General features: G+C 38.7%; 1 protein-coding gene across 3 annotated transcripts in view; it reads left to right on the top strand.

Annotated features, from left to right (window-relative positions):
* The window catches only part of LOC105357688 (uncharacterized), a 35,098-nt gene extending 24,129 nt beyond the window's left edge, over positions 1-10,969 (top strand). For 2 of the 3 annotated variants that reach the window (XM_078950151.1, XM_078950150.1), the window contains exons 7-15: positions 89-5,020; positions 5,222-5,539; positions 5,807-5,956; positions 6,975-7,055; positions 7,297-7,446; positions 8,189-8,281; positions 8,368-8,396; positions 9,751-9,825; positions 9,990-10,969. In XM_078950151.1, coding sequence (XP_078806277.1) covers positions 4,960-5,020; positions 5,222-5,539; positions 5,807-5,956; positions 6,975-7,055; positions 7,297-7,446; positions 8,189-8,281; positions 8,368-8,396; positions 9,751-9,825; positions 9,990-10,091 — 1,059 coding nt within the window. In that variant the 5' untranslated portion in view covers positions 89-4,959 and the 3' untranslated portion in view covers positions 10,092-10,969. Of the gene's footprint in view, position 1; positions 5,021-5,221; positions 5,540-5,806; positions 5,957-6,974; positions 7,056-7,296; positions 7,447-8,188; positions 8,282-8,367; positions 8,397-9,750; positions 9,826-9,989 lie in introns of those variants that run through there. The other variant, XM_020700072.3, reaches the window with a different exon arrangement.
* The last annotated feature ends 1,622 nt before the right edge of the window (positions 10,970-12,591 follow it).

Raw genomic sequence — 12,591 nt, 5'->3', positions numbered from 1 at the left:
ATAACTCTTGACAAAAATGCTAAGTGCTACATTCATTTGGACTTTGTGATGATATTTTATTTAAAAACAACTCATGTTATTTTTGCAGCAGTTGTTGGAAGAACCCCGGCTCAGTCTGCCGCTCCTCCTGCTCACTTTCAGCCAACGCTTGCTGCTCCACCACTTCCATGCTAGGACCAAGATGTTAGCAGCTGGAACTGCTCTCCCTAGCAGAGGATCTGGATGAAAACAGAGATGGAAGCCTTGGCACTCTGGCCTGGGACTCCACCTGTGAGACATGCCATTAAAATGATCTCTGTGTGGTGTAACCCACCTCAGAACATCATTTACCGTAAAACTATTGGAGACCCAGCAGCTGTGGCATAATCTCACTGAAGGAAGTGAAACTGTCACTGTGCCAGTTGTGACTCTCCCACTTGCTTCAGTGAACCCCCCCAGCATTAAACCAGATGAAGCTCCTCTAACCCTTGTGCTATCCTAGGCACTTTACCATTGGTAGTTGGGTCATCTAGACCCACTAGACAGTGCTCTGAACCTTTTTTCCTCAATGATTTGTGATCTTCACTGGTGTCCATGGATTACATGAAATCTTTCCACCTTTATCCACCTTTGTCATGGTAGGGAGAACACGTCAATGTAAGGGTGGGGTCATCTAAGGTAGCACAAGGGTTAACTAAGACTGACGTTGAAAAAATGGTGAAGGAGATTGTAGGGATGCAGCTACAACAGCAGAAACCTGGTAAAAAGATGACACACAACTGTCTTTTTTGAGGGATGCCTCGTTACCTCAGGGATGGATCTTATGTTCATTTATTTTTTCAGTCTGGGGATGTAAAATACTTCTACTGCTCCCAAAAAGTACATCAGATCGATGCAGCAGAAGGCCTTACCAGCCCCAAGATTAGATTTGAAGACTACAAATGTTATCCTTCATTGTGAAAGTATTTGTAACTCAGTTTGTGAAATCTATTTTGTGAATACGGTTTTCGTACATTTTTATTCTTGAATTGTTTAGTTTTGATAGAAAAAGCAAAAATATTTAATACTTCCTCAATTTATTTTACATCTTTAAAGTTCTTGTATTCATTTTTTGAATGTTTAAATCCTTATGCCCTTTAATTCTAAATACATGGTTGAACATTTCGATACATTTTGTATTGTATACTGTTTATTTATTTATTGCATGTTAATATCTTAATAAAGCATGGTTGAAATTGAAATGAGCAACAGATCATGACTGTTATTTGGCCCAAGCAAAGACAGGATAGGAGTAGAAAACTATAATTATGAAATGTCACTTTCAGCTTAAAAAAAATAACATTTATTATGCATTTTCCATAACTTCTGACTGACTTCACTCTAACTGTGGTATGAACTCGGAACCAAAGGATTTCGTCACCTTGGACAGCATAACACAAGCTACAATTTGATTGGCCGTCTGTGTTGCAGCAGCTACAATGTGATTGGCTGTTCCGTGTTACAGGTATATACGTCTGGCTCGCGCGTTTCACTGAGCTATCTCTACTACTACAATCACACCTTGCCATCATATATTGATAAAAGTATTTTCCTTAGACATAACATTCATAATTAATTGTCTTATTAGGAAAAACCGAGTTGAAACTATCCTGAGCCATAGTACTTTGTTTAGCAGGAGCCATGGTAAAGTGCAATGAACTGATGCAGATTCCATTACAGGGGAAACAATAGAAATTGACGGGAAAGGTTTGGGATTCATTTGTTGTATATACAGAGAATACGCCCAACTGTTCAAATACAAGTGACATCTGAACCGTGGTTTGACCCAACAATGCATCTGGCGCCTCATACGTCATCAACCAAGTGATCTGCGCTAGTTGACACACGCCCTGAAACATTTTGCCGAAACACTCTGCTTCATGAAGGTTAAAAACAAGCGCCGGAGCGTACATGTCAAACGGGCCATCCGTTATTGTACTTTTTCAATACTGTTGCAAAATATATGCATTTTATATACAACACCGCCACATTTTATTCAAAAGTGCTTTAAGCCTTGTGCTATCCTATGACCCCACCCTTACATTGATGTGTTATTCTTACCATGACAAAGGTGCATAAAGGTGGAAAGATTTCATGTAATCCATGGACACCAGTGAAGATCAAAAATCATTGAAGGAAAAAGGTTCAGCGCACTGTCTGGTGGGTCTAGATCAGTGTTTTTCAACATTTTTTGAGCCACGGCACACTTTAACTCTGACAAAAATCCCGCGGAACACCATTATCCAAAAAAAAAAAAAAGCATAAATTCATGGTCTGTATTGATCGACAGCGCCCCCCCCCCCCCCGCGCAATCTCACGTGGATTTTTGTGATAATTGTGGCAGAAAAAGCAGGAAGTTGCGGCTGTTTTTTTCTAAGAGATGAACCACCAGCTAAAGACGAGCTTTAGCTGGTATTTTGTTAGAACTGAGCGACTTTATCAGCAGAATTAAGAACAAGAAGTGAAGACTTTAACCACTTCTGATTGGTCAGACTGATGACATGTGATTAAGCCTTCAAGAATGATTGGCGGAGACAGTTAAAGGGGCGGGGCTTTTCCTTACACAGTTATAGCTGCAGCTAAATCGCGGTACCGTGATTCTTATCAAAATGTCTTTAATAGAATTAAATAAACACAAAGAAAAAGTAATTTTAAGATCTTTTATATTCCTAACTTCTCAGTGTTTTATCAGGGCCTGTTTGGATGAACAAAGAGCTGATTTCCTGGAGATGGAAAATGTTTTTAGATAAGTGAATGAGGGCAATTTCTCCACGGCGCACTTGACCATCTCCCACGGCACACTAGTGTGCCGCGGCACACTGGTTGAAAAACACTGGTCTAGATGACCCAACTCCCAATGGTATGTGCCTAGGATAGCACAAAAAAAAACTCAAGGATACTGTACAAAAACGCAACAATCAATAAAATCCAAAATATAAAAAAAAAGGCAAAATATAACAGATTAGTGTTGAGTTTGGATTTGAAGGATGACAGAGAGACCAAGTTAAGGAAGTCATGAGGGAGACAATTCCAGATTTTCGGAGCCAAGTGCTTGAAAGCTTCTGCTCTCTGTGGTAACAAACCGAGCCGGGGGACGGAGAGCAGAAGAAGAAGATAACCGGAGAGAATGAGAAGGAGTATTGATGTGGAGAAGGTTGGAGAGATAAGGTAGAGCCAGGTGATGGATTGTCTTTAAGGTGGAAAGGAGGAATATGAATTTGATTCTGGAGGCTAATGGAAGCCAATGCAGCTGCTAGAGACTGGTGTTGATATGACTTAAGGACGAGGTTCTGGAGATGATGCAGGCAGCTGAGATCTGGACCAGTTGGAGTTTAATGAGATTTTTTAGAGAGAGAGACCAGAGAGGAGTGCATTACAGTAATCAAGACATGAAGTGACCAGACTGTTAACTAGAATAGAAGCAGAATGGACATTGAGGGAGGGACAAAGATCATTAATGTTACTTAAGTGGAAATAGAAGGACTAAACAACGTTATTGATTTGAGATTAAAACACTAATGAACTGTTGAAGATGACACCTAAAGTTTCAACCTGTGGGGAGGGGGAGACTAAAAATGAGTCAATGAAAAGAGTAAAACTTGAATCTCTGGAGAGAGTGGAATAAGAAGTAGTTCAGTTTCATCACTATGGAGCTTAAAAAGTTTAAGTTTAACCAGTTTTTGCCTTCAGACAGACAGGAGGAGAGAGAGATGAGGGGAACAGAAGAGTCAGCTTTACTAGACAAATAGAGATGAGTGTCATCCAGTGAAAATTAATAATAAATGTGTGGAAAATCAGTGGCGGACTTTGCATTGCACACCTTGGTTTTCAGTAGTGCTACGTCTGAACCACTCAACCACTTTACCATTTCTATGCCTCTAAAAAAACTGTACTATCAAATTAGAAACAAATCTCATTATGCAACTACAGCCAGCACAAAAGATTGAAAATAAAATGTTATTTATTTCATTCTTTAAAAATGGGATTTGAAGACAAAATCCATGCTCAAACAGTTTGATTACCTAGTCATGTAGATTATCAGGCTTCAGTTCCCTCAAGAAGTCTTTTTCTATTCCATCAAGGTCAGTGCTGAGAGCCGAGTCTGTCCAGTTGTTTCTGCGTAGGTTTGAATTTGCTTTGGAGCAGAACATTTCCGGACAGACTCAGTTCATAGCTGCTAACTCCAGGCCCTGGTGCTCCAGCTCCTGCCAGAGGGCCTCAGCTACACTTGCCATGAGTGTTTCCTTCATTTAATGCTTTCCCCTCCAAGTGGGGCAAAATAACTACTTAACTAAGTAACATAACTAAGTAACTAATGGACTTCATGTCCAAAAAAAAAGAAAAATAAAATAAAATAAAACAAGTGTTTCTGTTATAAAAACCAAAGGTATTTATAGAAGTTAAAGTTTTTTTTTTTACTTCACATCAACAAATACAAAAACGATCTGCAAATGTGTGAAATTTAAAAAAACCAAAAGTCTTTGCAGTAAAGTCCTTGACATGTAGAAAGCTTGACATCAGAATGCTTCTTTCAAAAAGGACCAAAAGACCTTGAGACCGGATCTCACACTGTTAGCTGTGAATGCTGGGAGATAAAACAGTCATAGTCTAGATCACACGATCATGTGATGCTGCTAAAACCTCATTTACACAAAACCACATTTCTACTTTTTAAGAAACATAAATGTAAAAATGTACTTAGATTCAGAATTCACTTCAATCTCATTTATGTTTGTTGAAAATGTAGATTTAGAAGCTTGTTGTTCAAAGCTGTGAACAAATATGAGGAAGAAGAAAAAAAACCTGAAGTGACTTGAAGGAGGAAATACTAACCACAGGAAACTGATGTATTTGTGTCCAGAGTGTGGGTTGTTGTTGACTTCAGCCTCTGACAGAAAACACTGAGAGAAGAAGAGACAGAGAAGAGCAGAGGAGAGAACAATGTTTGACTTCACATCACTTCACTTCCCTCTGTTTCTGACATGGATGCTCACATTTACAGGTAAGAAACATGACAGAGATTCAAACATGACCTTTCTGAAAGCATGGAACATGACTTGTTGTGTTCTTAATGCTAATGACAGCAGGCTGCTAACCACATTGACTTCAGTGTATTCTTTAAACATGCATGTTAAATGTCTAAGATGTTCATCAAAAGGATCAACACAACATGTTTGTGTTTCTCTCTTTCTCTAAACTGTAGAACAAACATTTTCACAGAAGACTGTCAGAGTTGGAGATGAAGTCACTTTGAAATGTGAAAATGCAAATTATTTCAATGATGGATGTTCCAGAATCACCTGGCTGTACAGTAATTCAGGACAAACATTTTCCCTGTTTGAACTCGGGAAGATTCACAAAGATGTTGTATCTAAATCAGACAGACTGAGTCTTACAGAGAAATGTTCTCTGGTGATAAAGAAGATCACAGATGAAGATGCTGGAAGTTACACCTGCAGACAGTTCAGCACATCAGGACAACAGGAAACAGATTTTCAGGTTGGACTGAACGTTATAAAGAGTAAGTTTTGATTTTAATATTTGAAGCTTTACGTTTTTGAATATGAGACTGAAACATACATCAACTGATATGCTAACAAATATAAAGACTTCTATTGTTTGTTCTTTTCTATTTTATGCATCTAAATATGAACTTATTGACACATATAAACAGATGCTGTGTGGGAAACAGTTTTGTTTCTAATAGAAAATGACACATTTTGATAGATTTTCTCACATACATCAGATGACATTTGTTTCATCAAACTTCTGCTTTGTCGTTTTTCAGAAAATGATGTCAGATTAACTAGAAAAACACTTAAACCAACATCCAAACCATCTTCTGCATCAACATCTGCAGCTGAATCCACAACAACCACAGAAACCGTTCTGTCTACATCCAAACCATCAACTGCAACAGATCATCTCTCTAAAACAGGTATGTCTGGAATAAATACTACAAAACAAAGAGAACAAAAGTGGTTTTTGTTAGTTGAAGATACAACCTGTTAAATGATTATTTTCATCTTTCTTAAACATCGATCAAACTGAAAATAATGTAAAACATAAACTTACTAAAAAAGATGAAGCTTTGACTGTAGCAGCAACAAAGATGGATGCAGATGACAGAGAAACCTTCAAGGCAGGAGGATTTCTTCAATTAATTTATTGTTATTGTCTGAAACATGGATTTTCTTAACTTCTGTGATTTTGATTTGCTTTGATTCAAAAATGTTCAGACCTGGAGTTTCTGAGGCTGCTGCTTGGAACCTGCTTAAAACACTTGTTAAGGGCCTATCCCATGATTTTCTTAAGCCTTTCAGAGTAAATTAGATCCATAAACAGTATTCCCCCCATATTCACGGGGGTTAGAGACCAGAGACGTCTGTGAATAATCCATGAATGAGTATAACCCCCCATCCCCACCCATCCCCCCATGGCTAAAGAATGTCCGTCACTGATCCTTACTCACCAAAAACCCTTCTGAAACATTTCTGATACTTTGTAAAACATTCATTAAAGAACATTGGAATATTGCTCAACATAAAGAGGTTTTTTATTCAGAGCAATTGACTGTACCAGAGGCAAAAGTCTCATAAAAGTGTCTTGAGCTGTCTGAGTTTCTGTGATGAACTGAAGGAGTCACATGACTGAAAAAAAATATGCCAATAAGTGAAACTGCAAACATTGAAACGCAAATAAGCGGGTTAAACACTGTACTCAGAAATTCATGAATGGATCAAAATACCACTTTGGGGTTGTCTGTAGTGAGGAATGAACATTATAATACACTAAACTCAAAACCCTTTAAATGATATTATCCAAAAGTTTGATGTGTCATGATTTGGTTGAATTAAATGTTATAAAGAGTAAGTCTTGAATTTTTAAGTTTGTGAATATGAACCTGAAAAATACAGCAACTATTATGCAGACATGAAGACTTCTCCCTGCGACAGGACTGGTGACCTGTCTAGGGTGTCCCCTGTCTTCACCCACAAGTAGCAGGGATAGGCTCCAGCAGCACGTGACCCCGAAAGGTATAAAACGGAAGAAGATGAACGAACGAACGAATGAAGACTTCTTTTGTTTGTTGAATTTTTTCTAAAATAAAAAAAAGGATTTAGATGTTTGAACGTTTGATGTTTTATAGTTTGACAAATATAAACAGATGCGGTGTGAGAAACATGTTTCCAATAGAAAATGACACATTTTTATAGATTTTCTCACATACATCAGATGACACTTGTTGCATCAAACTTCTGCTTTCTCATCTTTCAGAAAATTATGTCAGATCAACTAGAAAAACACTTAAACCAACATCCAAACCATCTTCTGCATCAACATCTGCAGCTGAATCCACAACAACCACAGAATCAGTTCTGTCTACATCCAAACCATCAACTGCAACAGATCATCTCTCTAACACAGGTATGTGGTCGATGTCATCGTCTCGTCTGAAGATGAAGTCACCAAACAAACATGAAGGTTGTCAGAAATAACCCAGTGAGAATGTTTTAGAGCTGAAGGTTCAACTCACAGCTGTCAATCAAAAACTAATTCTCTATTCTTGCTTAAACTTTAAGTCAAACATAAATTGATTCTTTACATAGAAATAATGATGTAGTTACCTGTTTAACAAGACACCACTGGATACTTTGAGGAGTTCGTCTGATCTGCAAAATTTAACACTTTTGAAATCATCAGAGATGATATAAATAAGCGGGTAAACACTGTACTCAGAAATTCATGAATAGATCAAAATACCACTTTGGGGTTGTCTGTAGAGAGAAATGAACATTAAATGAACACTTTTTGCACTAAGAAGTGCAAAAAGTTGATTTTACATGATATGGGCCCTTTATATTACTTTTTCCCGCAGTCTGATGTGTCATAATTTGACTGCATTTATTTTAAGTGTCACCGCTTTGTTTTTGCTTTGGTTTTTGTCTATTTTTAAATGTTTTCTTGTTGATTTTGCATTTTTACCTGTACAGTCCTTTTATCAACATTTTTCAAAAAGTGTTTTATAAATAAACCTTTAGCTGCAGCTTCTGCTGGTCACAAACCACGAAACTGCTTTAACTTGAACAGACTTAAAATCCAATGAAATGCTGTGGAGAAAAGAGCTGTAACTTTTTCTAACTTTTTCTTGATGTTTTCTCTGTTTAAGCTCCAGACATGACAGCAGTGATCACTGCAGCTGTAATTGTGGCAGCATGCTTACTAGTTGTTGTCGTGTTGTTGGGATGGAGGAGGATTAAAGGTGAGAACATTCCTGCTGCTGGAAACAGAAGATTATTTTAGATGAATTTCTGCTTCTGAATTTAAATCTGACTTTTGTTTCTGCAGTAAGAAAAACACAAATTGAGGAAAATATGGTGAGTATTTGACCTAAATAATGACATCTTAGACTTCTATAGTGACTTCTTTGTGGCCATGGTTCTAAACTCTGTTTCATGTTTCTGCTGCTCCACACAGAGTTTAACCTTTGTTATTTTCCTTAAACTTAGTTTAAAGGAGACCAAAAAACTCTCACTGTAACAAACTGGCCAAACCACAAGGGGGCAGTAAAGAAACACTGTCCCACTTTGTTCCTCATGAACTAGTGCCCTGCTTGTTTTGCGGCTAACCCTACTGGTTATCAGGACTCAGATGTGTCCAGTTAATCAGAAACCTGCCTCACTCAATCTAGCTGCAAAATAATGACAGTAGCTCACAAAGAACAAGGTTGGAGACGACTGTAACCCAGTGATATTCATAGATTTTTGCAGCAAAGAAAGACTAACACTACAACTCATTGAATGATTCAAATTGCTAAGAAAATGTGTTTTTGCGTGTAAAAGGTAAAGGATATTCATATCAGTCTAATTTCAGCATTTAAACTCAACCCTGAATAAAGTTGTATTTTCACAAAAGCTTCTTCTTGAATCAAAAGTATTTTACTTGGACTGAAGTCTCCTTAAAAACTCAGTTTTTGTCCCAAACTTCCTATAAAACTGTAGACACTGACCTATATCCCAAATAAACAGTGAGATATGTGTAGGTTCTGATAAAATGGCTGAAATAAATCCCTGCTGATCCCAAGCACCACTATTAATGTTAGGAAAAGTGCTCTCCTGGAACAGGTGGTGTCACAAGAACAAGCAGACGGCTGGATCAAAATGCAGCAGGTTTATTAGGTCAACTAGAAGTCCACAAAGCTAAATCTGGGTCAGGCAGGCCTGGCATAAGTTCATCAGAGGAGAGACAGAATGATCAAAGAGGCAGCAGGCGGCATGCCAACATAACACTAAGTAATGACTGCAGAGTGGCACAAACTCTGAACACTGGAGATGGTTCTCGCTGGTGACCAGAGGGGGAGACAGCGTTCTGACCTCTGACAGGTGGATTGAGCACCTCACATTACATCCTATGTGCTTATTTACATCCAGTCTGGGCATCACAGTTCATCTAATCTAGAGCTTCTCTTTGAGTCCTGACACAGCAGACATGTGACCATTAGCTTTCATCACTAGGTAAAAAGATTGCTCCTCAATCTTCCTGCTCCATTGTCCACCATCCCAGAATAAAACTTGGTAAGAAGATGAAGAACAGCTTTGTTAGAGTTCTCCAGCACAGTGAGACACACAGGAAAGTGTTGTCTGCTACTTGGAAATTCATACATAAATATGATCCTCCAGCTGTGAGAATGTCAGAGCAGAAAGTTCATGTTCCTCCTCTGACTGTCTTCAGCTGCAGACTCCTCCAGAAGATGTTGGTTCCTACGCCTCCATCAGATTCTCCAGGAACACAAACAACAGGCGGCAGGTAAGCTGTGTGACTGCAATGAGGATTTAGTGAGGATCTTATCACTGAAACATCAGTCTGTCCAAAGTGTTGTTGCTGCACATCAACTAAAGACGGGACATTACTGTGGCTATAGATGCTTGTGGATAAGGTCTACAGTTGGTTCTCTATTGTTTGTCTCCCAGGTTGTGGACAAAGACGATGAAGGAGATGCAGTGACCTACAGCACTGTCAAAGTGTCCTCTTCTTCTGCTCATGTCCACACTGATCCCATCAGCCTCCATTAAACCAACAGATGAGAGTCACAGCAAATGTTCCTCCTGAGGCTTTGTTGTGTTAGAACAGTGTTTCCCTGACCCTGGTCCTCAGAGAACAGTAATCTGCATTTTTTCAATCCAGCCCTGCTCAAACACACCTGCCTTTGATGACTGTCATCATCAGGCTTCTGCAGAGCCTGATGATGAGCTGAATCAGGTCTGGATAAGCAGGGCAACATGGGAAACACGCAGGACAGTGTTCCTGAGGACCAGGGTTGGGAAACACTTGGTTAGAATCCTGCATTTAGATCTTGAAGGTCATGTTTTCTTGGAAACTGCAGGACTTTCACTTCACATCTGTTTATTTTAACCTTCATTGAATACCTATTACCTAAACACACACTTCATGGTAATAAATTGCTACAAACCAAATGTTGTAAAAGATCCCTAAAAGGTCACTGTAGGCAGCTTTCAAAAGGGAACAACTTCACCGAAAAATAACCCTGTATGGATCTAAAAACATTGATAATATACTTTTCTTTACAACGTTCCTTCTATATATATATCGCAGTTCACCTTTCAATGCTTTTTTTCTCTCTGTTGTGTATTGTGTTCCATGTTCCTATCAGCTATAAATTATGGTGAACAAATCTCCATTGGGCCGCGTCTGATGTACAGAATCCTTCAAACGGCCACATTTACATTATTCTTGTATCATTGCAGGTTTGGTTTTCTGTCAATAATACTGGACTTATTTTTTATGATGGTTTGAACTTTGAGAGTTTAAACAAGAGAGAAAAGTCTGAAGATGTTCATGACTGTGTGAGAAAAGTCTATAAATGTGTAGTGAGGATTTTACTGCCTTAAAACTTTTAGTTATTGTGAAAAATAAAGTCGACTACTTCACAGATCTCACCTGTCAATTATTCTTTTAGAATGTAGACTAACTTCTCATGTTGCAGCGTTGTGGGTGTTTTAAAGCAGGCTGCACAGTAGATGTTCTCTAAAAACAGACCTTCTAGAACAGGGGGGCCCAAATTTTTTTGCTTAAAGGGCCAAAATCCAAATGTGATCCCGGTCCGTGGCTTGAATAAAATAATTTTTGCATGTCATGAAATAAAAGCAGAAAATAAAGATTATGGTTTATTGTATTTTTTTTATTCTGCATTTTTCGGTAACACACAAAAAGTTTGTGTGTATACATATTTGTTCAATTACGTTTATTGCTACACAAAAAAACAAATATACAAACATAATTTTAGAATGAATAATTTATGACAGACTCAAGGCCCAAATGACAAGACCATAAAATAAACAGAACCAACATTCATTAATAGAGAGCATAAAACAATGCTAAGATCACTAGAAATAAGAACCAGGCAAAACACAAAGTATAAACTTAAAAACTGAAGTACTTTTTTTTTGCTTATTGATCTGCGTAAATCTGTGCAACGTCACTGTCCTCTAGTCCTCAGACATCAACAGGAACAGAAAGACAGGCGGCAACTCCAAATTGCATAGTAGGAGCGCCCCCTGGTGGCTTGTGCAAACTAACCCGTCTTTTATTTATTCATGTTTTTTTTCAAGAACTTTATTGATTCCAACAATCCAATACAAAAAATTAAAAACAATGACAAAAAAGGAATAAGTAGCTAGTAGCTGCCGTTAGCTTCCGAATCGGTATCAGCCGGAGCCGCAGATGAGCTGCTCTATCTGAGTCGTGTTACCGTTTGTTCCAGGGAGACTCATGGAACAGCATGAAGAGAAGCGCGTAGACCAGCGTGGCCACGATGACCAGCAGTGTGAGGCCGACGCTCTGGTCCACGATGAGACTGAACGCGAAAAGCTTCAGGGATTCCTTATAGTACAGAATCGCTGTCAGACAAAAGGGGATGTAGTCATTCGACACACACCCTCCAATCATGACATAGAAGCTCGGAGTCCAGGCCAGCCCACTACCCATTACCCCCCCCAGAGACGCTGAGCGTCCGTGGGCGGGACATAATCGCAGCGTTTATCCAATGACCGTCTAGTTTCGAAGCGCTGAAAAAAAACGTTCAAAGCAGCTCCAGTGAAATCAATGGACTCTGGGCTTCAATAGGGAAATGCACTGTGACTAGGGATGGGATGGGTTTTAATGGTACTACTACTCTTATCGATACTGCTTATCGATCCGGTATTTTTAACGGTAATCTTATCAATACTTTTTGAGGACAAAAAATAAACAAATAACATAAAGTGTCTTATTACCTCATTATGCAACAGCGTTGTTTTTTTAACAAGACATTTTACTTTATACATGATACTGTTACAGTACAAACCTGGAATGCACGTGGATGTGCTGGACCAGGGGTCGCTAAACTGTACCTCTCAAAAAGCCATTTGGATCAGTTTAGCAATGAGATGAAATAACAGGGAGCCACAAAACTAGATGTTAGAAATAAGGTTTTTGCCGATATTGTCATGACGCTAGAGTGAGGACCCAGACACTGGAACTCAGAAGAAGACAGGCAAGTGGTTTTGGTGAAAA

The sequence above is a fragment of the Oryzias latipes genome, chromosome 7 (assembly GCF_053564925.1).
Source record: "Oryzias latipes strain Hd-rR chromosome 7, Olatipes_Hd-rR_3.1".
NCBI classification, from domain to species: Eukaryota; Metazoa; Chordata; class Actinopteri; order Beloniformes; family Adrianichthyidae; genus Oryzias; species Oryzias latipes.
Note: the sequence above shows the minus strand (reverse complement) of the source record. Positions and strands in the feature narration are given on the sequence as shown.